This window comes from Clavelina lepadiformis, chromosome 6, assembly GCF_947623445.1.
Source record: "Clavelina lepadiformis chromosome 6, kaClaLepa1.1, whole genome shotgun sequence".
Classification (NCBI taxonomy): Eukaryota; Metazoa; Chordata; class Ascidiacea; order Aplousobranchia; family Clavelinidae; genus Clavelina; species Clavelina lepadiformis.
This window is the reverse complement of record NC_135245.1, coordinates 2439332-2464948: the sequence shown is the minus strand read 5'-3', so window position 1 is coordinate 2464948 and position 25617 is coordinate 2439332. Positions and strand designations below refer to the sequence as shown.

At 38.3% G+C, this 25617-nt stretch overlaps 3 protein-coding genes and 1 long non-coding RNA gene across 4 annotated transcripts; 2 read left to right on the top strand and 2 right to left on the bottom strand.

The window, feature by feature from the left end:
- Positions 1-720: 720 nt before the first annotated feature.
- LOC143463165 (uncharacterized) lies at positions 721-9398 on the top strand. Its single transcript, XM_076961567.1, has 3 exons — positions 721-1110; positions 2484-2641; positions 7742-9398. Exons 1-3 carry the CDS (start codon positions 807-809, stop codon positions 8963-8965), a joined length of 1686 nt encoding a protein of 561 aa, XP_076817682.1. The 5' UTR covers positions 721-806; the 3' UTR covers positions 8966-9398.
- A 667-nt stretch (positions 9399-10065) lies between these two features.
- LOC143463102 (uncharacterized) lies at positions 10066-13320 on the top strand. Its single transcript, XR_013118249.1, has 2 exons — positions 10066-10349; positions 12187-13320. It is a non-coding gene; the product is annotated as an uncharacterized LOC143463102 (long non-coding RNA).
- Positions 13321-16455: 3135 nt separating this feature from the next.
- On the bottom strand, positions 16456-19846 carry LOC143463101 (uncharacterized). The gene is made up of 8 exons (XM_076961478.1): positions 19546-19846; positions 18773-19168; positions 18423-18568; positions 17871-18134; positions 17634-17753; positions 17516-17558; positions 17180-17287; positions 16456-17070 (listed from the first exon to the last, which is right to left on the bottom strand). The coding sequence occupies exons 1-8, from the start codon at positions 19682-19684 to the stop codon at positions 17045-17047; spliced, it is 1242 nt and encodes a 413-aa protein (XP_076817593.1). The 5' UTR covers positions 19685-19846; the 3' UTR covers positions 16456-17044.
- Positions 19847-20221: 375 nt separating this feature from the next.
- LOC143462334 (uncharacterized) lies at positions 20222-25016 on the bottom strand. The gene is made up of 5 exons (XM_076960461.1): positions 24828-25016; positions 24138-24312; positions 22533-23298; positions 22132-22346; positions 20222-21929 (listed from the first exon to the last, which is right to left on the bottom strand). The coding sequence occupies exons 1-5, from the start codon at positions 24856-24858 to the stop codon at positions 21077-21079; spliced, it is 2040 nt and encodes a 679-aa protein (XP_076816576.1). The 5' UTR covers positions 24859-25016; the 3' UTR covers positions 20222-21076.
- Positions 25017-25617: the final 601 nt, after the last annotated feature.

The window sequence follows — 25617 nt, the reverse complement described above, 5'->3', positions numbered from 1 at the left end:
TCTGGCCCTTTTTCTGTGAACTTGGTTTAAAACAAGTTCAAAGCTTAATAAGTTGAGAAACTTCTTATAATATCTTATAATTATAGTTCTCAACTTGAAAACAAAATGCGAAGTTATAAGAAGTTTTATTTCAATGTCTCTTCAAAAATAAAAAAATAGGTGAAATTGGTTTGGAAAATACTATTTTCTTTGTTTATTGATTTTATTTAGCTCTTTTTCGACGTCTATTGAGCCGCCGTCCACGCCGCTATGGAAATGATTCGTGACAAAAATTTTTTCAAATTCTCGCTTTTTCACCCATTGTGATCTAACAAGTCATTTTTTCTCAGCACCCCAGTATACTTGAGTCCGGGGCCAGACGACCTTTTTTTACATCCTGTATAGTAGTTAAGACACTGGGGTCAGTTACACTTCACTTTTTAAAGTATTCAGACGCCACAGTCACTGAAAATCGAGGTAGGTCGCGTGTTACGTGACGTTCGAGCGACAATGTGAATCAGATTGTAATATTAGAGTTCAAATACCAGAAAAAATACGAAACTAAATGGTTTTTAACTATTATGGTTTAAAAGTTTATTGAGAACTTTAACCTCTTGGAGTGATGTATCTAATGTCAGTTAGTAATTTTTTACACTGTAATTTTGTCGATATTAACCTTGTACTTTTGTAAAACCTTTTTTGAGCAATCTGTGACACTATAAATTTTTTCCGTTCAGGACAACGCGCAAAACAAAAGTTTTGTAACAATTAAGTCTTTTGTTACGTCATAATCGATTGTTGATTCAAGCGCTGATCGTCGAGGCAAAATGTATGGGCCGCAACCACTTGTGCCATCTTCTATGATGACCTACCCACCGCCGCTATATCACCGACCGGCACGGTTCTCACTGTCACCGTCGGCCGGGTCTGGCGTGTCCGGATGCCCGCAGAATTACTATCCTCACCACGTTAGCAATTCTGCAGCGGCCGCCGCTGCCGCAGCGATGTATGGCAGTTATGACGGGTTCATGCCGGGCTATATGTCGTCAGACCCTTGCAAGCAAGCATTGATAATGGCTTCACAAGCTGCTGGCTTTCCTGGGGTCGGTGGAGAATACAATTCAAACTTTGGTAAGTTACACCGCTTCGATTTCGTGTTGAAATTATTGGCTTTGCGTAATGATTTGACAAATGCGTGATTTAGGTATACTATTGTGCCAAAAATTACGGGTTTGTGTATGGATTAAGACCCTTTGAAGGTAGTCCGCCTAAAGCATTTTGCGCTTTAGAATAAAAGGCTAGCGTGTTATAGTAAATCTCTGGTAATGCAATGATTAAAATAGTTGTCGGATTTGTGACTTAACACTAATCCGGCATCTTTTCTACATGCGCAAATGCGTAAAATTCCAGGTTTTAAGCAGCGTACCTAGGTCTGTCAGCGTGCCTTTCATGCGAGTCCTGCTCGGTTAGTTAGGGCACTGTTGCAACAACTTAATGAACTTCAATGTCAATCAGCCGAATCAAGCCTTGTCATTTTAAAACAAACAATGCTTGCGAAGTGATTCATTTCACATTTTTTGACTGCAGAGCGGCTTTTTTTATTTCTAATTTTTACGTTTTGGAAATGTCTGTTGCAATTTATAGACCCTAATTTTCGTTGCCAAATAACAGATATGCATGCCTTTGTAAATTCCACGTAATAAGACTGTTCGCGTCAGATGACTTCAATAAAATTTTGGACCGAATGCTCATAAATGGATTTTAATATTCAATCGTTTATGAAATCTTGAAATTATAATACTTTAAGCGTACAACTATATTTAGGCGCTTTAGGGCACTGTTGCTACGCAGTATAGGGGAATGCAAAAGATGTTAAATGCAATGTTATGTGCTAGTGAAAGTTATGATAGAGAATATTAATCTGTAATTTGTTTAATCACGGCGATACCTGTATAGGAAATATTTGAAGTAATAAGAATTTAAAAGCAATTTGTTGCTTTCTTTTTTACTGTTGATGGTTGTTAATTTTCAATATTTTGTGACGTGCAAAAACTTTCCCCTTTTCAGGTCAAAATTTTAAACCCACGTAAAGGATCGCAGCACATAGAAAAATGCCGAATTTTGTGTAATTCTCGCATAGTAATGACTCTTTAATAGAATTACAGCCTAGCAAAATTCCGCTGACAATTGACCACTTTTGACAATCTGATATTAAACCAATTACATTCTTATTTAAAGTTGTATCTATTAAGTGTATAGAATTTGCATGCACCCCTGATCGTTTAATATAGGGGTTTTCAGCTTAATTTTGGGAAAATTTATGGGAGGCAGCTTGCATGAAATGACGCCATTTTGAACGTTAAAACGTCCTCAACAAACTTTTACCATAAACGTTCGGTAGTTTCAACTAAAAATGTTTTACAGACATAGAGGTACCTTAAAGGAAAGTCATTAATCTATACACAGCAAATATCTACCATTTTGTCATTTGAATCCTTGCATAGACGATTCAAAGCCAAGTAAGCAAAGAAGGGCGCGTGCAAACTACAGCCAGTGGCAGTTAGAAGAATTGGAAAGAGCTTTCCACACAACGCATTATCCTGACATTTTTATGAGAGAAGCTTTAGCTCTTCGGCTTGATTTAATCGAAGCCAGAATACAGGTAAATTTGACAAGGTTTGGATTAAATTTTAACGAATTTTTCCTGCGTTCATTTGCTGAATCTGGCATGTATCCAAAAATGACAACATTTTGCGTGTCAAAATTCTTCATACGTTACAAATGTTTTATAAGCTTTACGTTTTAAAAGCTTGTAAAAATGTCAATAATTTTGTTAGCCTTGGCTTGTCTTATTTTCTTATTTTTTTTACTTAATATTGTTTGTCTTTTATAATTACACCACTTTAAACTTTTTTCTTGCGTCGGAAAAACCTTGTAAAAATTCATAGATTTTTACTTGCTCTCAACGAACATAGACATAGTATAAACATTTATTTTTTCAAATGAAACATGATTAATTTTCCACTTTTATAAATGCACAAAATTTGACATAACTCTGTTGTAGGAAACGAGAATTTTAAATCGCGACTGATATAGTAACAGAAGACAAAGAGATGTCCATTACTATCGCCAAAGCTTCCTTAAGTTGTAAAAAGCTATCCCTGATAACCTCGTTATCTAATCATCGCGGATTTATCCGATTTTTAATTGGATCACGCTCCCGATGATGAAAAAATCTACTTCGTGACTTAAAAATTAAAAGGCGCTTTAATAGACTTAAAAAGTTGCGAAATATGACGCTGTCTGTATAGTCGCGTTCGGATGATTAACATTCTTTATAACGTTAGCTGAAATGATTGTTTTTGTTTAGTTTTGAATTCATTGAATTCAAATTGTCAGGTCCATTTGATTTGCTTCATGCGTCTATGAGTGTTCTGTCACCTTTTTTTACAGAAAAACAAATTGTTTCCATATTTTTTATTATTCCCATCCACTCTCAGTTTTATTAAAGCATTTGGGTGTCAGCTTCCTTCGAACAAAGGTGTTTTTGATTTTTGGTGACCCCAACAAAGGTTTTAGCGCTAAAAATCTTTCTTATTTCTTTACGCATTACCGTAATTTACCTGATGCGCAATTTCTTAAACATGATAGATATGGGAAGTGGCTTCACTTCTAATGGATAGCGCGAATCATCTTTTGTTACGTCACCGAGTCGTAACATTCACTTCATAAACGCACATTAAAACCTTGTAAGGTTGAAAAGCGCTAACTGATTGAGTCATGACATTCTCTGGTTAGGTGAAGTCAGCTGATTGACAGGGATCTTTAGAGGGATCTAAAAATCGTTAAATGATGTGGAAAGTAGGCTGTAGGCATCCGGGGTAGCCTGTTTTCCGCTTGATCGAACCGGGGAACGAAATGTCCACAAACAAAGCTTTCTTTGAACTTACTTAACTTGAACCAAATGCGGCGCCAGCCAAAGATGAGCGGACTCACTTTCGGATCGACGAATCTCTTCATTTTTTCAGGCTGTGAATTGTTTTGCAAACATGCCAGCAGCCTAAAATCAGGCTCGTAAAAGCATGTTTGTATTATGATGGTAAACTAGTCCACTTTAATCTCACCGGTCTAGCCTACAACTTTGGGCTCGTTTGAGCTCGTTTTAATGTCCTATTCACATATTAGACAAATGAACTCTGACACCTTACTAGGACTGACTACACGTCGTTTATTGCGCGTCGCAGAATTGCCGTCAAGCGTTCATCGTGTTTATGATGTCATAGACCTTTTGGCCTAAACGAGTATGACGTGATAATTCATTAGCTTAATGTTGATGAAAACTAACTCCGAAAACTGTTTCGGTTCAAAGCAAAAACAATGGTATGGATTGATCCATTGCAAAAAGTCTTTTAAGTTTTTCTTCAACATTTTTTGTGCTTGTTCTAGTCGTTTATGTAATCTGTAACCACTTGTCATAATTTATCTCCAGCGCTTAGTCTAGGGAAAAAAAACTTCAAAATCAACTTGTTCTTTTTCATAATTGATTTTCTTGTTAACCGCTTCTTCATCATAGATAAGTACACAGGAGTTTTCTAATTATAAATTATTGACTCACACTGTTTATGTTTTTTTCGCCGGGTTTTGTTTAAAAATGGCCGAATGACAAATTAAACGCAAATTTGTAATCTTTTTGGGTTGTTTTTACACGGTTTTAAATTAGTAACACTTGTGAGTAATTAGTTCTCTGTAATAATGTAAACGAACATACGACTACAATAATATTGATGTGGTTCTTTGCGTAATATTAGAATTACATCACTTAGTTTATTGTTAAAAGTTAATCAATTTCTATTAAACCGTCTAATAGGTCTAATTGAACCGAATTGCTTGACTCAAGATAAAAATTGTCGAGTAAAGTTGATTCTCAATTTGATTTATTCAGTTAATCTCGGCGCGTTTGTAAAGTGTGGGATAAACAAGCAACGAGGAAGATTTCGCATCTGTAATTTAAAACGAATAATTAATTCGATAATTAAAGGACAAAAACGCCCCGGTCCCATCCAATCGACCTTCCTGAAACCTACGACGCGTCGCAAAGACGGTCGAATTAATTTTCATTCCTATCTCTTGTGTTGTTCTTTGTTGACAGCGAATAGTTAAGCGAACAACACTATTGTGTAAACTTTTAAAATTTTAACAAAACTTAATATGTTTCTGGAAATGGGCGAATCAGCAGCTGCTAAGTCCCTTGTTCCTGTGCGTTAACAGAGGCGTTTGTGTCGTCACAATGCGTTGATTAAGATATCGAGTTTTCTTCAATTTCTATAGCGCAAGGATTGGGAAACTTTCCAAACGGATTACTGCGTTTGCCACGTTTATTCATGGTGACGTAATAATCGTTGACGAGCAACAACCAATCGGAAACTACGTTAAGTATTTTCAGCCGTTTTTTCTTGCCGATTTTCCGTCGTTCTTTTGGCCATTGGTTACCCGTGGGAGTTCCACTTTGACTATGAGACGTGAATCTCAGAACAAAGCTCTTAGAATTTTCTAGAATTGCGGTTCTTGCAACGCGTAAAAGTAAACTGTTACAGACAGTATCCATTTCAGGACAATGTGTCGACTTTCTGCTCTGTTATTTCGCCCACTGCTGTATAAGCGTTTTCAATGAGCCTTAACCAGTGTTAATTGATAAACTCAACAACGAGGAGTTGGTTAGATGTTAGTGCGCCACCCTGTTTCGCGATTGAGCAATTATATGCTAATCCGCTGCTAAACTGGTGTTAATTAACCGGAATTCGATTATTTGCCTGGATTAGGGGTATCCCCTGACCAAAGAGATTTCATTCAAGGTTGTTAATTTACCTAATTTTCTGTTGTTGTAATAAGATAGCTCTGAAAGTGACTTTTGTAGATTAAATTAGTCGGAAAATTTTCACGGGAACCTTGTCACACTTTTGTAATGAAATGATTAAATTTGATGTCATGCTTCAAACTAATCTGCAGACCAGTTCATTCAAAATACTTACCCTCATCCAAAGCTGTGATTGTGGAAAGCTTTAAAACTAACGCGCTAAAGTGCGAGTGGTTCGCTGAATATAAATTATAAAGAATGACAACATAATATTTTCTTTTTGACAAATTATCAGCAAGTGCAAACACTGCAGTGCAGTTAAATGTTTTAATTGCATATCAAAAATATAATGCATATGACCCATCACAGAATACGATAACTGACACAAAAATTTTATTTCGTAAGGAAACCAATTTTCAATAAACCATTTTTGTTATGAATTTCGGCAATTCCGTGTTCTATTGAAATGGGCCTTTCTAAAAATCACAACATTGTAAGGTTGACTCTCGCTTTTAACGTTTATTTAATTAATTATCGTTAAACTATTATTTACTAACTGATTATCGCCCTGTAAGCAGTGGCATTGTTACGCAACAATTCTTGTCATTGTTACCAAGTATCGAGTTGCAAAGCGCGTTAGCAACCCAGCGTAGGTTCAAATCTGTAATCATTATCATCGCCGAGAATTTTCATTTCTTGTATTGCGTCATAAACGGTTATGTATTACAAAACAATGCTTGACCTTTATGGGTAAGTTGAATGATTGCCTATGTTGGGTAAATAAAGTCAGGCACCGATTGGACCGACTGAAAGATGGAAAGTGCCGAATATGAAAGAGCAACCCATTACGCCCCTGCTTTGATTTTTCCACTTCACCAGCCACGCTTGTTTGGTAAATTGTAGTTGCTTCGTCTCCTTTAGATCAAGCTGGCCAGGTTTCCAACACAAACAGTGAGCAAGATAGTTAAAACAGACAAATATTCACTCCATTTAAGGCGGCCACGATAAGGGTCCGACAGACTGCCCGATATTTTGTTACGAAATCTGCTCAGAAGCAAAGGTCACGCATTCGGGTCCCGGACAACAGGATTTTGTTTTTGTAAGGGAAAAGTTTTTATTCCACTTGCCTTGCTTTTGCGCTACCGGCGATCAGTTACCTGGGCTGTCTCCGTTTAAGACAGGCGCTGTCTGCACTTTGCAATCCGTACACGGGCGCTAATGCATCAAACCCACCATTTGCGGCCGAAAGCAGAACCCTAAGCTGATTAGAAACGGGTGTTTAGATAATCACGGGCGCCCATTAGGTAACCCAAGGAGGCGTGCCTTGTTTTAGTCGAGTTCCCCGGTAACTTTAACATTGTTCTATAGTATTGTCAAATGGCTTATTTTATGCAATTTACATCAAATGAGCTTAAAGTTTTGTGCGTAATGTAACAGAAATAATAGCTTCGGTACGTCAAATGCTCTCTCTATATCCATTATACAAAGGGAGTGACCAAACATGCATTATGTCTGTTTTGGCATCATATTTAGCGTAAGAAAGTTTTCAAAAGAGCTATTTGATTATAATTTCCGTAACTGCTTCGGTTGTGAATTTTCTTTTAAACTTTTCTCTTTAACTTGTTTTCGTTCCACTCACCGTTGAGTAGAGTTGGCCACTTGACTCATCTTAATCTCTGTTTACCCTCCCTATTTTCTTCGCCTTAAAGCGAAGGCGATTCTTCAGTTTTTGTCTCATTGAACAGACAACAGAAAATTCCCCAACTGTAACTTATTAAGGGAGGCTAAAAAAACAAAACCGGTCAATCAAAAACAGCCGTTAATTACACCTGAGTCGTTCATAGTTTTTTAAGTGTTGTACGAAACGACAACAACATTCTTCATCGAGAATATTCTTGTTATTTTTAGGTCTGGTTTCAAAATCGTCGCGCAAAGCTAAGGCGGCAACTCAAGATGCAAAACAAGTCGAACAAGCCCAACCCGGACAAGAACGCGGATGGCAGCGGCAATACGACTGATGTCGGTGCTGATAAGGCGAGGGAGGACGAAGAGATCAAAGAAGATGAAGATTCGGGATGCGACAAGACATTTAACGATCCAGACACAAGATCGTTGGATGAAGATGTAAAGTCCGGAAGCGAGACGAGATCGGGAGATAAGAGAAAGAAGAAGAAACCGAAGAAGAACATGGCTGTCGCAGATGATGGAACACATGAAGCTTTCAATGAGCAAGATCTAGCTCATCCAGTTGAGAAGTCCAACATAGAGACAATGGGATCTTACAACAACATCTCTAAAAACGAATCTAGCGACCAGGTGCAAAGGTACTTCCCCGAACACAGAGCGCCCACTGGCGACCATGCGCCGGACTCGGCTATGTTTACCGAAGATCCGAATAACATGATAATGCCCTATTCGGGTTGGATGACCACTCCCAAATCAGACTCCTCCTTGAACCCTAATCCGAGAACGATAGATGTCCAATCTTCTTGCGGAAGCAGCCTCCCTTCACCCAACGGGTCTATTTTGAGTTCCCCTCAAAATGCGAACCCCCACCCGGCTGTTTTACCCCAACCAACCCCGGATGCGAACCCCATCGGAGGCACCGATACGACTATGCCCACTTCAGAACCGTACCAGAACACATCTGCTTATCCGCACGATCTTTACCCGGATGGGTATTCTCCAGTGCGTCAACCCCACGGTTCGGCCGCTTTTCCTCAACAAACCGGTGGAATGATGACGTCATATCACAGTAATCCGAGTAATTACCCCAACATCAGTTATGGCCCGGTCCCTAATAGTATAGATAGATCCTTGTCGTCTCTCAGGTCTCGTGCAAAGGACCCCAAAGCCGGGCCCATACCTTACGAAGGAAGCTACCCGTCGCCGACAACGCAATGCATGACGTCACCACCGCCCTCTGTCGCCATGGTTACAGCAGCTTACATGAATCGTCGTTCGCCGACTTACCCTTATTCTCAGCCCCATTATGGTGCAACGTCGGTCACCCATCATCCCCATCATAGACTTTATCCAAACCCTCACTTCCATGATTCACCTCACTACCACCAGGCATTTTCCACTGATGTACCCCCGGTGGGATACGGCTCTGGATCTTTGCATCTTTAACTGAGCTTTTCAATTGCTGGTTTATTATGCATAACTCCTGTATAAGCGCCCGTAACTTTTGCTATGCTTTATTCAGCTATTGTGGCCCATGTAGCCTACCTTGATTGTTTCTGCTTGATTAGGCTATTTCATCTGTTTGCATGTTTGACAATTGCCTCTATTCGTGCTTTGAGTTAAGACACCCCGGTCACAAAATAATAAATTTTTAAAGGTTTTAGTAGTTCTATATTAATTTTTTAACGCTTGTTTTTTCTTGCTTCATAGTTTGCTTGCTTCAAGTTTCTTTAAAAGAGTTTCAAGCCTACCATAGTTCCACTTCTTCAAATACGTGTTTTTTATCAGCCTTCGTCACCGTTGTTTCTTTATTGTTTGTGCTATTTTTGTGGCTTCATATTTACTATTTTTTTCGAATACATTTCCATGCGATGACGTATTTGTGGACCTCGTTAATCGTAGGAAGGTTATAGTAAGGCTTCTTTTAGTTCAATCTTGGTTTACTCAGACACGCGTATATAAGCACTTAATATATTGACCGTTTTTCTATAATTTTATTTATTCGTCATTGGCGCGGTGTGTACGAATAAATCGCTATTAGCTGTTAAAAGCATGCGCTGATGCACAGAGGAAAAGTGAGGCCTTAAAACGTGCATGAAAATACGGACATTATTAATTTGTCAATGACTATTATAGCACGGTCATTACACCCAAGAGTACTGCTCAAGTATATATACAGTACTTACGTCTCACTAAAGGTTGCCTTTTATTCAATCCACTGACATTCTCACGTTTGTAAAGAATTTAATGGCAGTTTTTTCTCCATTTTGGTGAAGCATATTTTGGAGTGTCATGGCTAATGAGTGTTAACCTTGTAGGCAGTAAGGTACCAAGCAAGCAAGGCGGAAAATAGGTTACAAAACCTTCGCCAGGGCGATGACTACAGCTGTCATATTTTGTTTAACAAAGTAATTATCACGGATGATGGATGGGCAATAGACTGATACACTTCATTTGCGCGCCTGTAAATGCCTCAATAAATACCGATGATTCCTCGTAATCATATTATGGTCACTTGGTCTGATTAAAGGCGCGTGCCGTTCAACAAAAACAGCTCTTTATCGCGCCGAGCGTGAATGGGAGACATAATTGTGCCGTTTTCATCCGAAGCAAATACCGCGAGCAATTACTGTAGCGTCGGGCAGCGAAACAGTCAATGTTTTCCTAAAGAAGATGTTGTGCCACCTCTGGCAAAACCTGTAAACCGACCTGTTTTCTCTTCTTGTGAAGAAATGGTCGTTTTTTCGACACCACATTTCTTATTAGCATGAGAAGTTTCAAGACCAAGTTCCAAGGTTATGCTCAGAAGGCAAGAATTTCGTGGCTCGAGGTAATCAAACATGTTCAAATATATAAAGAGAGTAATGATGTATATCACCAAACAACGCGCTGTAACAATGCAAACGCCTTATACAGTAGTAAGTAATAACTGTTAGTGCGCGTGAATAAACATAGCTGGCCATAACGCTTAGTGGCTTTTATATTGTCACACAAAATCAGACTGGGTATGCTTAATTAACGCTATGCTTATAAAAAAAAACATGTACTGTACATACATTGAAATAGGCCAATGTGGGTTTGCGCACAGTTTTGGTCAACAACTTTAAATGAGAATATTACCTCGTTTAACAGCATAAATCGACAATAAAAAAACGAACGTTGTATCAACGAACGCTGATAAAGTTGCTGATTTTACAAATCAAGCTGGTTCATACACCAATCGGCGATGATGCTGACCCTGTAAAGTTAGCAGATGATGTTCTTGTGACAAGGCCCATACAATCTCATCATGACCGTATCTAGCCCAGTGGTTTCCAACCTTGTTTGGATCGCGGCACCCTTTTTCAGTGAAAAATCCACGACACCATAAGTTGCTTACCCATTTTCGTTGTTGCATTATTTATGTACGAATAAGCTGGTTAGTGGTTACCGGTAATGTGAAAAGGTCTACTTTGGAGCTGATAAAACTAAACAAAATTGTTAAAACAACATTGTTTGTGATTATAAGATTACAAACCGCTTGTTTTGCCTGAAATCTCGTCGCACCCCGGTTGGGAAACACTGATCTATCTTAAAAGCCCGTTAAGACAATACTCTTGCCAGTTCCATTTGTTTTCTCCTTTCTAACAGGTCAGTTTGTTTTGATCTCAGTTAATCTTGTTATCTGCAGTGGCGGGTGGTGGGGCGCCATTTCGTCGAAGAGAAAATAGTTCCTGGCCATAAACTTCTTCGTATGCTTCTCGCTTTTAAGCTTCTCATGATTTTTTATAGACATTGTCGTATTGTAAAAACTAGATCTTCTACATCAGTTTATGTGAAATTTCCGGGTAGAAATAGATGTACTTGCTGCACTTCGTATAGGGTGTAATTATTGTAATAGAACACATGAGCGTTAGGTATGGGTCTGTCGGCTTTGCACAGTAGACCCAGAATTTATTTTCATTGATTCATTTCATTAATTCATTCATTTATTCATTCATTTTCAGTAACCATAACTATCGTTATTTAGGCTTTTGTGTTGAATCTGCGTTCCGGAAATTGGCATGACGAAATGCTCTCATCGCTTTAGAATGTATGAATGCGTGAAATGTGAGTTAAGCGCACTTTTGTTGTGAACAACATCATGAGACACAATGAGTTGGTCATCAATTATAAGTTCTTACTAAAAGGTATCAGAAACAGGTCTTACAATTAGCCCTACCAATTACACATTTCAAAATAAATTAATTGTCCTTTAGATATTTTTACCAACACGTGGCAAGTTATTGAGTTAATGGATATTTTTTGCAAATAATCGCCTTACGTATGTTGTCAAGCATGACGTAAATTGTCAAGCATGACGTTATCACGACGTCATGTCTTTAGCTTTGCGACAAACACGAGTTTATAACATCCAACTCGTTCAATGCTATCGTGAGTATTTTGCAAAAAAATAAAACATTGCAAGTAGAATAAACAAAGTACTGTTTTATTTCTGCCTTTGACCGTATTTATACTGCTTACAACGACCATCTATTTAACTGACGTCACTTCGTTCATAAGATGTGACATAGTCGCTGAAAGCTTTTTTAGAATTTTTAATCTATCGTAATTTAATATCGTAATTTTAGAAACACTCTTGTTGTATTATTTTTACAGTTAGAGGTTCTAAAACTCCCAATTTTTAGATGAAGAACGCCTATGACGCATTCGTCCTCCATAAACGTCATGATCTTCGAATGCCGGTCGATCTGGGAACGCTAGCTTCCTGTCACGTGCAGATGACGTCAGCGAAGAGCGGTAGTTGGTGCTAGTACGCCTGCTGTTATTGTACACAGCATTTGTTTGTATTAAATTAGCCTTTTGCTATGCAGTTAAATGGGAGTACTATGTGGGTGTGTTTTTTGCTAAAAGTTGTACCACAACTGCCAATTTTATAATGTCACTTTTACGACAGTATGAACTGTATTTTATTCCAGTTTCTACAGAGAAGCTGGTATGGTATCACATTGTGTTACACGTCACGTAATTTTAGAAACACTCTTGTTGTATATTTTTGTTTTCTGCACTTGACACTCTTGCCTTGTTTTAAAACTCACAAAATTAGTGCTACCTGACCTTACTATTTCGCTTTGCACTTCTTAAAAAGTACTGACCCTTAAGCCTTAAAGTTAAGGGATACTTGCCATCATTTTTGTTTTGTGCGTATGTCGTGTGATGTTTTTTCAATTATAATTTTGTCTGACATTTGGATTATGCCTATCTAGTTTTATACTAAGAGCTGGAAAGTGCTTTATACTGCTACACTTTACACCCATTTAAAGTCAAAATATTTTTATTTTCACACTTTGCGTTTTGAATTTGGCTTTGTCACTGATGTATGATGTCTATAGATAGATTTTTGGAGAATGTGAGGCCGAGTGTTAACACTGCAGTTTATAACCTGGGATTAAATATCAACAATTTTCTGTGTTGGTAGTTGTGTCATTTTTAACAAATAAAATATATAAGTTCATTCATTAGAAATGTTGTATTCTGTTACGAATCTTAACGTTTATTCGCACAACATTGTCGTTGATTGTCACTGAATTAATCAACGTATTGCATTGTTTTAACCTTTTTATTTATGAAATCTCGACGTAACGCTTGCAGCTTAAAATTATGCACTTGAGGAAGTAAATTTACTTTCTAAAACTGACGTTGGAATAAATGAAAAGAAAAAGATGTGTTTAGTAGAAGTACGATAACCGTTTTGTTCTCATGAAAGTTCAATTGTTCTTCGTATTTCGTTTTGACGACATAAATTCGGTTGCATTTTTAAAGCAGTAAGAGTGGTGTATAGTTATTATTAACGATATGAGTACAAACAACTTCTGCAGGAATAATGAAGATTTATTATAAGAAGCGGTTCTGCCACACCCTGGATATGGCAACACCAAATGCATTCATACTCTATAGAAAGAATGGAAGATTCAAATGGTTCAAAGATTCACTGGATTACATTCTGTTCTTAGGTGACAGATTGATAGAAGAAAGTTCTAACGAGAGTCTTTTGTTATCATTTGGAAGACCACAAAGTAAAGATCTTCATATTCAAGCTCCACATCATCCCACACAGATCCCACTCATTACAAACAAGTTTAGGCCTGCTAGCTGCTTTCACTTGTGCTATTCACACAAAAAATAACAGAAATCATTTGTGTGTGCGAAGATTATGACACTATATTGCGTGTGGAGCCACGCTTCCGTAATCATCATATCTTAAAGAATTATTGCCATGCATTTCTTTGTTTATGATATTGTTTTGATGTTTGTTTTTATTACACAGCTGTTTACCGCTATTGACCTTTCTCCATTATTTATTTTAATTGTATGCAAAGCAAAAAAGTCGCAAAGTTAAAAAATACTATAGTGATGATGACGTCATCGTTTTTAGTGTTTAATTGTCGTTTGTCGCTGAATTGACGTATGTTACCCACGCAAAAACAATGTGAAATCTACACGAAAAGTGTGTAAAGCTGTGCTTTCTGCAATTATCACACAGTAAAAACTTATTGATTTCTCTGCTTTTGTTTATTTTTTTATGATGTTTCTGTTTTCATGCAACATGTTTCCTGCTGTAATCGTGATTCAATCATTTATTGCTCAGTCTTGTCATTTATTATGACTTATTTTGTTATGAAAACAATCCAAAATAATGAAAATACCACGAGTGTAACATCAACGAATTTGTCGTCATTTTTAAAAACAGAATATACTGAAAAAATTATATTAATGAATTGTTTTGTTCTAGCTGCAGTTGGTTAAGCGTCAGAGTCTTGAGTAGCCTACCTTGGAATAGAAGTAACACTTGGTCACTTAGAACTTACAAGAAAAAGAAGTTTTAGAAGAAGTATTTGAGAAGTTTTAGCAAAATATAATTTTGGACTTAGCATTTTTGAGAAATTTCAGCAAAATTCTTATGACTCGGCGCTGCGCGCCTCGACGGGTCGCCTTCGGCGACTAGACACTAGGACTAGGCGGGGTAGGTCGGTGTTAGTCAAGTCGCCTTCGGCGACCGACCGAATCTTCACTGGGTTTGAACCGAGAACCTTTGCCTTGCTGTTCCCTGGTGTTTCTACTGAGCTGGGGAGGTTACCCACCCACCCGGTAGATTTATGCGTTTTAGCTTGAATTGTGCGGGACTGAAATAGTTTTAGGTGAGCAAATATTTACTTTGTTGGGCGCTGTTGCACACTGACTTTCAAAGTCTTTCAGGATTATTTTGTTGTATCTCCTAAGAAAGGAACACCAGCGCTTGCTCCGGGATTTGATCCCAAAACCTTGAGTGACCAACCTGGGAGTGGGAACTTTGCGACGAAATCTTCTTAGACTAGGCTTGGATGGACAAAGGTTTGAACCGAGAACTTTGCTTTGCTGCTGGCAGATGTTTCCACTGCGCCACCGCTTACTTCACTCACAACTGGTACATTTATACCTTTTGATCTTATTTCATTGCGGGAAAGAATTTTTTTTAAGGGATTAAACTGCTACTTTGTGGAGTCCTATCACACGCTTCGACTTTCACCAGCGCCTTGCAAGGTTTTGATCGCAAAACCTTGAGTATCCTACCTGGTGAGTGGGAGCTATACTAAGCGACATAGTCTTTTTGGACTAAGCTTGGTAGGTTAGAGGTTTGAACCGAGAATCTCGAACTTGCTGTTGGTTGATGTTTTCGCTGCGCCACCACTTCTTTCTCACACAACCAGCAGATTTATACCTTTTGACTTGATCAATGTGAGAATGAAATTTTTTATTTCAATATATTTACTATTTTGTTTGCTGTAACTTTGACTTCCAAAGTCTTGTTGGTACATTTCGGTGTAGAAAAGCAGACCAGCGCCTAAGCAGGGATTTGAACCCAAGACCTCGAAAACATGGTGGAGGGAACTAATAATGATGACTACGTGGACTGTACAAAGTTATCGCTATTTACGGTACCATATTTCATTTAGGTTCAGCATAAAGAAAAGAAATAGTAGAGTTGGGATTCAAACTCGGGACTTTTCAAATGCAGAATAACAGATGAACGGAAGCGCCATTATACAGTAATGAGAGTAACCATTAAAAACATTGCTTTGTAATTCTTGAAAACTCCTTGCAAGTCGTTGGCCGTTGCGTCGACTTCCATCTGAATTCCAATAAGAATTCCTGGAACTCGACTCACTGAAACGCGCTTTTATACGTTCTTTGAAAAAGTAATCAACCGCATTCCAAAATAGACTCTTTTATTATAAACCGATTCTTGTATTGTACAGTAGATAGGATAAAATGATGAAACATTTAATAGGACATGATTACGTCATCAAAGCATATTGTGCGTTCTATTTCTTCCTCCAGCTGTGGGCTGCACGACAGCACGTTTTGATTTTGAGAATTTTTTTTGCAGCTTGTAGGTGTTATAATTCAAAATCAGGACAAGTGTGACTTTTTATCTGGGGGAAATCTGGAAAAACTGCTCAAAGCAAAAACACATAAAATTTTACCGAATTTGGTTTTAATAATACGAATTAAGAAGCATGAGGTTTCGGATCACCGCACTAAAGGCTAAGGTCAGGATGTTCATTTCCAGGTGACTGCGAGAGTGTACTGTATGAAATTGACATATTAAGTTCAATCCACAATTAATTAAACAGTAGCAACACGTCATAGTGGACTAATCGGGCTTTTGCTTGTTTACAATTAAATCCTTTGTTTTTGTGTTTACAACATCAGTTTATGGGCGGTGTGCCACATATAGTTCGTTAAAAACACTGGTGTTTAAATGTTTGTAACCTCGTTAAATTTTTACTTTGTTCTGCCGTTCTCCCACTGTGGGCAAGTTTTTTTCCCTCTCTGAAGCTAGGGGTTGATGACCTCACACAATGACAAGTGATGAATTAGTTTTAACCCACAGGAATGGATGGCATCAGAGATCATAATAGCACAAATACGTTAATCTCCCAAAACACACATGACCACATGTAATGCACTAACTTTAATTAATGTAATACAACAGCCGGCCGGTTTCTTTGTGATCATCAAATTCCACATCTTCACATCAAGAAATTACTTTTTTTATTACTGTCCTGAATTGGGTTAAGTGAAATATTGAATAACCTACGAATATACGCCATTCAAAAAGTCTGTATATAGTTTATAAGTGATGCAAAAAATATGGTGCCTTACAAGCAGTGAGAACAAACTTGAAGAATCTAAAAGACATTGAGACTGTCGTTTAATCAATCAGGAATTGCTTCATAGTTTGAGACTAATCCCATGAATAGAACAACAAAATTTCAAAAATAAGTAAACGTCAAAGACACAATTAAGCCTAACATAACACAATATGCTCCTATTAATCTCAAAGCAATGGCACAATTTAAATGTACAAAAAAACTTATTCGTAGGCATAAAAACGCAACAACCGTACATGGCAACTTCAGACCCACTGCATCACAACAGGTGTAAAGTGCTCCCAGCTTCAAATTTCGTCTCGACGACGCCATTGTGACGTCATATCTAACTTTACTTTATGTAGAGATGTAATCCACCTGTCAAAAATTGAATCAATTTAAACAATTGCTGATCGTTCGTATGTCATTGAAAAGTTATTAATAGACACAATGAATTACAGAAGACATTACAGTAGTCATCGTTGACCTTCGAACTTATCGTATTTTAGATTGTCTCCAAACGTTGTGAAGTGGGCTGGCGATGGATCGATTGGGTGGTTCAGTTCCTTTACGTCACGCCGTGCTGGAACCATACCTGTGTTTGTAATGAGTTGGTGAGTGCAAAGCAACTGTGTGATATTCTTGACAGAAATTTCTTTCTTTTTATGGCTACGGGGCCAATAAAGACACAAGATTATTTTCTTTTTAAACGGTAACAGGGACTCTAGAATGTCTGTGATTTAAGAATGATTTAAGTGATGTATATTCGAATATCACTACAATATCACAGTGAGAACAACAGACAATTTTACTTATAGCTTACCGCTGTGTTTCAAGTCGCTTTCTCGCGTCAAAGCTTGTATAACCTGATAAATTATTCACATAGAAGTTATTGTAATTATTTATGAGTGGTTTGGTATTTTTTACATGTTGTTCCCTACTTCGTCTTTGTTTTGCTTCAATACTTTTGTGACGTTATCATCACCGAATTTGTGGCGTATGTTTAAAGGTATGTGCTCCTTAGTGATGTCATAATCATCATCTTCAAAATAAAGTTGTTCCTGTAAAAAGATTCAAGAAAACTTTAGGAAAACAGTAAGCATAGACATATTATAATATCAAAAACAAAAACAAATCAAAAATTTGTATTTTTATATTAAGATATCTATGGAATTCACTTCTGACGGTTTGTTTTCGTAACTTCGGCGAACGATCGTCGCTTCGTCGTTTCGATCTACCACGTGTCGATGTTTCTCGTTTATATTTCGATCGGGGGTGCCGAGCTGGTAGAACCCCCCTGGGGCGGTGACGTCTTTGTTGGTCGTGTCGTCGGTGAAGCGTTGGCCTAGCAGTAACACGTGACCATGGTCTTTGTAGAACTGGGGGGTTTTCTGACGCTGAAATTCTTGGTAGTTGTACTGTAGCGTGTCCCCCAGACCGATCTTTCACAGGAAAATGTAAAAACAAAACACGGTAAAAACAAAGAATAAATATTTTAAATTAAGTTGTTTAAAAAAAATTAAAATTTAAAAAAGATAAAAGCTGAAACCAATTTCGACAAATATGTTTGTTTGATAAATTGAATTAAGGTTTAAATGATATTGAAGTACGTTGAATAGGTCTAGTAGCCAAGCAAATGAGGAAGGATTCCTTGTGTGACACTTGTCTGTCCAATATAAATTTTTGCAATAGCTGCAGTGACATGTTTATAACCTAACAGCTTAAATCACCTTATTTATGTTTTGGGCATTGATCAAGTCCTTCGCTCCTGTTTCCGTGATCTTGAGACTTCCTATTCTCATTGGGTTTACTGCATTCGGCGACAACCGAAACCTAGGCACGGTTATCTTATTTCCGCCACCTACCGGACGTTTACCTAAGCATTAATAACCGCAATAAAGCATTAGAAATAGAAAGTAAAAAACAGATTTAATAAAAGTTTAATCCTGAAAAGGTTTTATTCTCCATTTGTAAATAAAACATTACACTAAACGCCTGTTCGAACTTAAGAAGACAATGAACGCAAAAAGGATCCTAAAAGACTTAAAGACAACATTTTTAGATGCTTAAAACGCCATACCTGGTGTAGCCATTGAGGCTGATTTTCCTGGTGTGTGAGTCGATGTCTTGAGCGGCGCAAAAGTGGAATTCGCGGATAAAAGACGAGGCGGACTCGGCTTTTCGAGTTTCCTTCTCACGAAAGCGCTCTTGCAATCTCTGTTCTTCGCAAAAGAACTCGGAAAGAAGTTTCGAGAACTGGATCTGCTCGCTATCTCGCTTACAGTCTCGCAATCCTCTTCAATTCTGTTTAATTTATTCTCCCAGATTCTGCTGAATCCGGTAGAAAATTCTTCCCCAATGTCCGGCTTGTTGTGATCCCGGAGCCCCCACGCAACGTCGACCATACGCTGCGAAGATCCGCTCCTAGGTTGCCAACTTGACTTCGACTGGTGTAGTTCAGTTGCTTCCTTTACGGCTACGTGCATTAAAAGGAGCAATAAATACATTTCTGTGGTATTTAGTGTTATCTTGTTAAAAAGTTGACAAAGTAAATAAGAATCTAATACAGCTTGACACACGGTTGAACTGTTACAAAGGTATTATCGGCAAAGTTGTTACGCTCTGGACTAAGTCTAGCGAATTTTTGGATTAAAGCTACAGTTTTCTGCTGGTTGGTAGTTTTTTGAATTTACATCTGTCAGATGTATCTTACTGTAGGCCTAATTAATCAGGACTCATAATATAGGCTTCTGTACTTTGAATATGCGAGTTATATGTACACAAGCCTAAATCAGTTCTTGGTCGGAACAGTGTGTACAGTCACTAAATTAAATTAAAACAGAGATATCTTACCTTTCGGATCCTTTAGTAATTTAAAGCATCTTCCATAGTTATCCAAAGTTGTTCCGAAAATGGTTCGATCCGGGTTGGCCTTCGTTCTAAGAGTCTTGCTGGTGCGAAAGGCCGGCTGAACGGCAAGTGATGTGGACATTTTATAAAATCTTTACACAATCAACCAGAATATTGGGTATCAGAGAGTAAAACACAAGGTAACGCTCGGTAGACGTGAAAAGCCGTCGTAATCACATTTTAATTGAGGGCAATAATTAAAAGCGTCCTGAAAATGACTCGTGGCTCACAGGTTTAGCCTAGCGTGTACCTGAAACAATCATACAACAATAACCATTGTGCCGTACAAGAATTGCACCTAACTGAGTGTGACCTCACTAAGAATTGTAAGCTCAAAACATTTGTTCTTTTAACTTCTTTGTTTGATCATAATTTATCGCCGTTTCTTTGATCTTACCAACCTTCCAGGTCAGGTTGATCTTTAATATATGCCAGGAATTATTCCTGCAAAGTTTACGTCTTAATATCCTACGGCTACTTCATTACTGCTGGTATTTACCGACTGGCAACAGCAACTCAATACAGGTAGATTGCACATGTACATGTGGAAGGCTATTTCAGATATCATCTTTCTATTACAGACTACACACAACAGTACACGGATATAAACTGTTAAATGTACATTTTATTGAAACCTGACATCGTTTACAACAGCACTTCCATTTATTTTGGCAATTGATTTAAAGCAACGGGACAATTGAAGCATTGGTTTACAGTTCAATAAAATAAACAGTAGCCTGACAGAGGCTGTATGTTTACACACGCTTTGGTGTGAGCAACCGACGTTCCAACAAGTAAAACCAGTTTAGGCGTTTCAAGCGAAGTGATAATTAGCTGGTAACCTTTGGTTTTAAGTAAAGGATGGTGTCTATTGTTTACCAACAACAAAAAGCGCAACCTGATATTATGTCACAATGGCCTAAATGAAGCCTATATCTTACGTTACTAGGGACCTGACAACATTTAATTTAAAACAACGCACTTGGTGTATTAATGACGTCACGATGGTTTTGAGCAGGTTATAAGAGTGCATTGATTGCGGTCCCCAAGGAGCGCGCAACTATTGCTCCGGGCAACATCGTTTGCAAATACTTGCCGCTGACACACAAAATCAAATTAAATTTTGAATTCGGAAAAAATTCCACAGAGGTCTTCAAGTAATTACCACCCTGGCAAGGGGGCGTTACACCACTGAGTCGCTATTAAAACGCAGGTAATGCATTGAGCAAGTGCAATGCGCCATCGCGACTATCTCAGCGTTAAGAACAAAATCACTCATAATTTGAAAAAGACAAGAAAAATATAATCGCATGTTTTTGATCGATGGTCGGCATATTGAAATGCTTGGGCCTGATCGACGTGCAGTAAATCTGGCAACTTCTACATCTTAACCACACACTGGTCGTCGGTTGGGTGAGAAAGTTTTCTACCAATCTCGCTTTCAAAACCGTCAGCTGAAGCATATTGGACCGAATCAAGAGTCGGCTTGGTTCTTGGGTGATCTCATAATGGTACTAGTTGCCTCGCTTTCGAAAATATTCTGCTGCGAATGACGATGTTCGCAGGTCCAGTCCAGCAGGTTCATTGACGGCGGGAGCGAGTGACTGCCATCGGTCTCGCTAGACGTGTTCTGATCCATCATTTGTGAACGATGATTACTCGCGTAATCGTGGATTTTCAGGTTTTGCCGAAAACGAACATCGTCACTGTTCTTCGGTTTCGGCGACAACACCGCTGCCGCCTCGTTGAGTTCAACAGTGACATCATTAAGAGACTTGAAAGATTGATGTCCGTTGATTGTGTCATCATTGAAGGACAATGGAACTGGATCTAAGGACGGCGAAAAATGCGATCTCCTGCTGCTGGTCGATGCCGACCAACCGTCGCTCAAATTTGAGTGCATGGGGGACAGCACCAGCTGCGCGGTGGGACTTTCCCCGTTGTGATACAAATTTCGATTCTTGGACGTGATGAGTCCTAAGGCTTCGTTCTCTAATAGAATAGTCCTTGTTGGGCTCTTACATAACATGTTCGTGGGCCCGTTCGAATTTGGATCGGTTTTGAAGATGATTGAAGGGACTCCGGGTTCCTCGCCTAGCTTCTTTTTGCGTCTACCTTTAAGCTTCATCCTTTTCGCCGGTATGTTGCTTTCGAAACGAATTGTGCCGTCATCGTTCATTGATTGTTGCGTCATAAGCTCATTGTGTGGGTCATATGAGGATGTTGCATTTACGATCGTCGCGGAATCACTTGATGTGGTCCGCCGCTTATTTTCACACTGGTTGATGTGTCCTTCCGGCTTTTGGTCTTGAACTTCACCGTTGCATCTTATAAATAAACACTTAAACTGAAGTCAGGAATTTTATACAGGCTATAAGGACAATTAAAGCTTATAATTTGTAAAAACATTACGCTTGGAGAGTATCTAAATTACACTAGAAGAATGTTTGAGGGGAAAGTAGACCCAATTCATGACACAAGGATATTTGAGCTGACAAATATGTGTAGTTATTAATTATTTCTGTAAACCTGTAATTATTTTTAGGGGTTAGACCGAAGCAAAGCGCTTTGTTGTCCGTTTTCTTGGAATTTATGTCTTCACAGTTACACGTTTCTGTACTAACAGCGGGGATCTCCCCATTTTGCACTGCAATCGAAGGATTTGTGCTCCCATCGAAATCTGATTGTTCTTGGAAAACCAGTTTGCCTTTTTGTTCCAAACGCAATTGAATGAGCTTTGTCACCTGGAAAAAAGATAAAATATGTTTGATTGATCGTACGTTTACTTTAATTACAGAAGTTTATATATGAAAAACGTCTTATTATAAGGACGCGTCTTTCACGAAATAGCTAAAAGAAAACAGAAAATTCTGAAATCTTTGAATTGCCAACACTTAAGATCACGTAACCTATTTTAAAATATAGCTTACTTTCATTCCGACGCAAATTACATTCTTCCCGATAAAGATCGCAGATGTGGAAGCATAACTATGACGTAGGAGGAGCACCATCCGGATGGTTGTGGAGCCGACGTTGACAATACAGAAACTTGCCATAAGATACATCTGCATGAGATGAGGTCCCAATTCCCCTTCTTTTCTGCTCATCTCGACCAGCGAGATTGGAGGCAAGACGACAAGGACGACGTAACAATAGAAATATATGAATGCAACAAGGACGTAGGGAAGTTGATGTGACTGATCCACCTCCCACATCGACGACTGAAGCTCCAAGATATCCAGAATATCGACAACTACCCAGAAAGCTCGCATCTTCAGTTCCTCCAGGCTCCTAAAGTCTGAGATGGTGCTCATGTAGTCCGCCCCGACCAGGAGGAGGTAAAGCCCCGAAATGAAAACCGCTTGAAATAGCGTGATGAGCTTGCGAGTAGTGAGCGCGTACTCGCACGAAACCAACCCTGACGCAAAGTAATTTAACACAGGGACATCTTCTACCACAGCGACTTGGTCTACGTCATTTGTGACGTTATAGATCACGTCACCAACTTCCATACTGGCTGCTTTTAGAGGTTTGGGGTTGGCTAGAAGCAATCCAGACTTGATGCAATTCTTTCTGACTCCTTCAATGATGAAGTACATTTTTATGTCCAGAACAAATATGACGAGAAACCACTCTATTACCGATGACCCTCTTTTCGTGGATCTCACTTCGGTTCCTACTGAGGCAGCAACGTACCTTTGAGAAACACAGATTACACAAGTTAACAAACAAGCGGATATCTAAATGTACAAATGGGGTCAAATAGGAAGAGATTTCTGCTTGAGTATTTTCGGCAACTTTTTTGAACACTTGCAGCTAGACAAACACCAGTTCATAAGGGTGAAGAATATTACAAATTGTGAAGGCAATTTAATGACCTTTTGAAACCAGATTAATAAACTCGGCCGATTGCTTTTAATATTTTGTATTTGATTAAATTTTAATCTACGTCGCGATTACAACCCATTTTAATCAGCTGTGTTTGGAGTCAGTGTACGCTTCATCTCAATAAAAGGTTTATAGGAATCTATTCGCATCCCCCGTGCAGTTATAAATCATTTACAATTGATTTATCTGACAATACATTTAACCAGACTCGATCATTTTACTCAAAGTTTAAAGAGTTGATTTTGATGTATGCAATTTGCAATGCAAGAAGAACTTAAAGTATCACTTTGTGCTTCTGTGTTTTACTTTGCAAGCCATAACAGAGCAAAGTGTCTATTACACAGCATACTGCCAACTGTGTTCAAGTAAAGTGCTCTGATGTCGATGTTGTAAGTTCATTAATATTTTAGCACTAATTCACTCACAATAAAAATACAATGAACAGTGCGTAATTGAAAGCAGTTTTTGGCAATCTAGCTGTTGCTTTCATTAAAAACGTTAAATAAATAGAAGACAGTGGACCATGAAAACATCTACCACATCTAAAACCAGCAAAAATGATGAAATGACACAACAAACTACCCAGTTACCCAATAATATGAGACATTGCATTATACTGGGTGCCTTTGCCGCACTGTGTGTCTTACCTCAGGATTAAAAATAAGCAAAAGTCGCCAATAATCAACATCACGCAAACTCCGGTTTTCCGGCTTCCGTGATTTTGTTCCACTAAATATCCGTCTAAAAATCCCATCCCAAGAACAATGATAAACAAAGTAAACACAATGTGAAGTGTGCTAGTAAGCGGCCGTGCTTCAGGTTCTGTGAAAAAGCAATTAAAAGGATAAGATAAAAGTTTGCGAAATGGCAAAAAAATGAAATACTTATCCTTGAACTGAGAACATTTTTGCTTGAGCTTGGCGATGTTTTTTCACCGCTCAAACGTATAGTCCGAGTCTCAAGACGAAGGAAAACTTCCTATAGGCTACGTAGCCTATAAAATATATATAGGCTATACGTTTACTGTCGTCCATATACGAGACGTCTCAATTACAACTTGATCCAAACACACCGTCACGCACATGGATTCACATATTGACGTCATAATTTTCATCACGTGGGCTATGTTATTATACGAACTTTTTGCAACAAACTTTCGGCGGTAAATGATTAACCACCATATGTCATTAAAAAAAATTGGTCAAGTATTCTTACAAAACAATTCTTCGTTAGTTCAAGGTTAACTTGCTTGAACATCTTCCTTTGATAGACAATATAGGTCTACACTTCAACCGGAATGAGATGAAAATCGCATAAGCTAAAGAAGCAAAACTTACGGTCAGTGACGGTTTCCACTTCGCTGTCCATAATGATTGTTCTTTCTGCTGATTCTTTTTAAACCGAAGAACTTTTGCGAACGGTTACTTTCACTGTCAAGCACTTACAAGCACAAAATAAGCATTAAAAAGCCCAGTTGATGATTGCTCAAAAATGTGGCTGAAAATTCTTAATTAACTTTATCTCCGAGCTCTGAAACGAGGAAAATTCGTACAAAATTGCCAGCACTTTCAAGCCAAACTTGCCAAAATTTGTAAGAAACAGGATAACAAATTCCAGCCTTAGCAAGCCAAACCAGAAATCTAACTCTCTCCAATATCTAACACACAGAAAAAGTAATTCTTGGTCACGAAGTGGGGTCACGCTTTATGTAGCAAGTCAACAGGATTTCAAATTTTGAGCTAATCTTTGTGTTTCTGTTCCCGATCTGAAGGTGAAGGGCTTGCTATTGATTGTTAGACCTTACAGCAGCTTAGTGGCGCCAAAGTCTCCCTGTAACCCTTTCGGTAGACGCAAGTTGTTGTTTAAAATTATGTTTTATGACAAACTGGAGCCAACCAAATTGATTCTACTGATCGATTTTCACGTTCATCGATTGACGTAAACAGCAAATTCCCAAGACCTTTTTAGGATACCTTGAGGTTAGTTGTAATTACATCTTCACTTACAGTATTATCTTCATTTGAAAACTTTTGAAAAACGTTTTTTAACGTTGCATCTCTTTCTCTGTTGCAACGAACAAGAATTAGTTCTTTCGATTTTTCTTTGACATCAGTCTATGTATGTTCT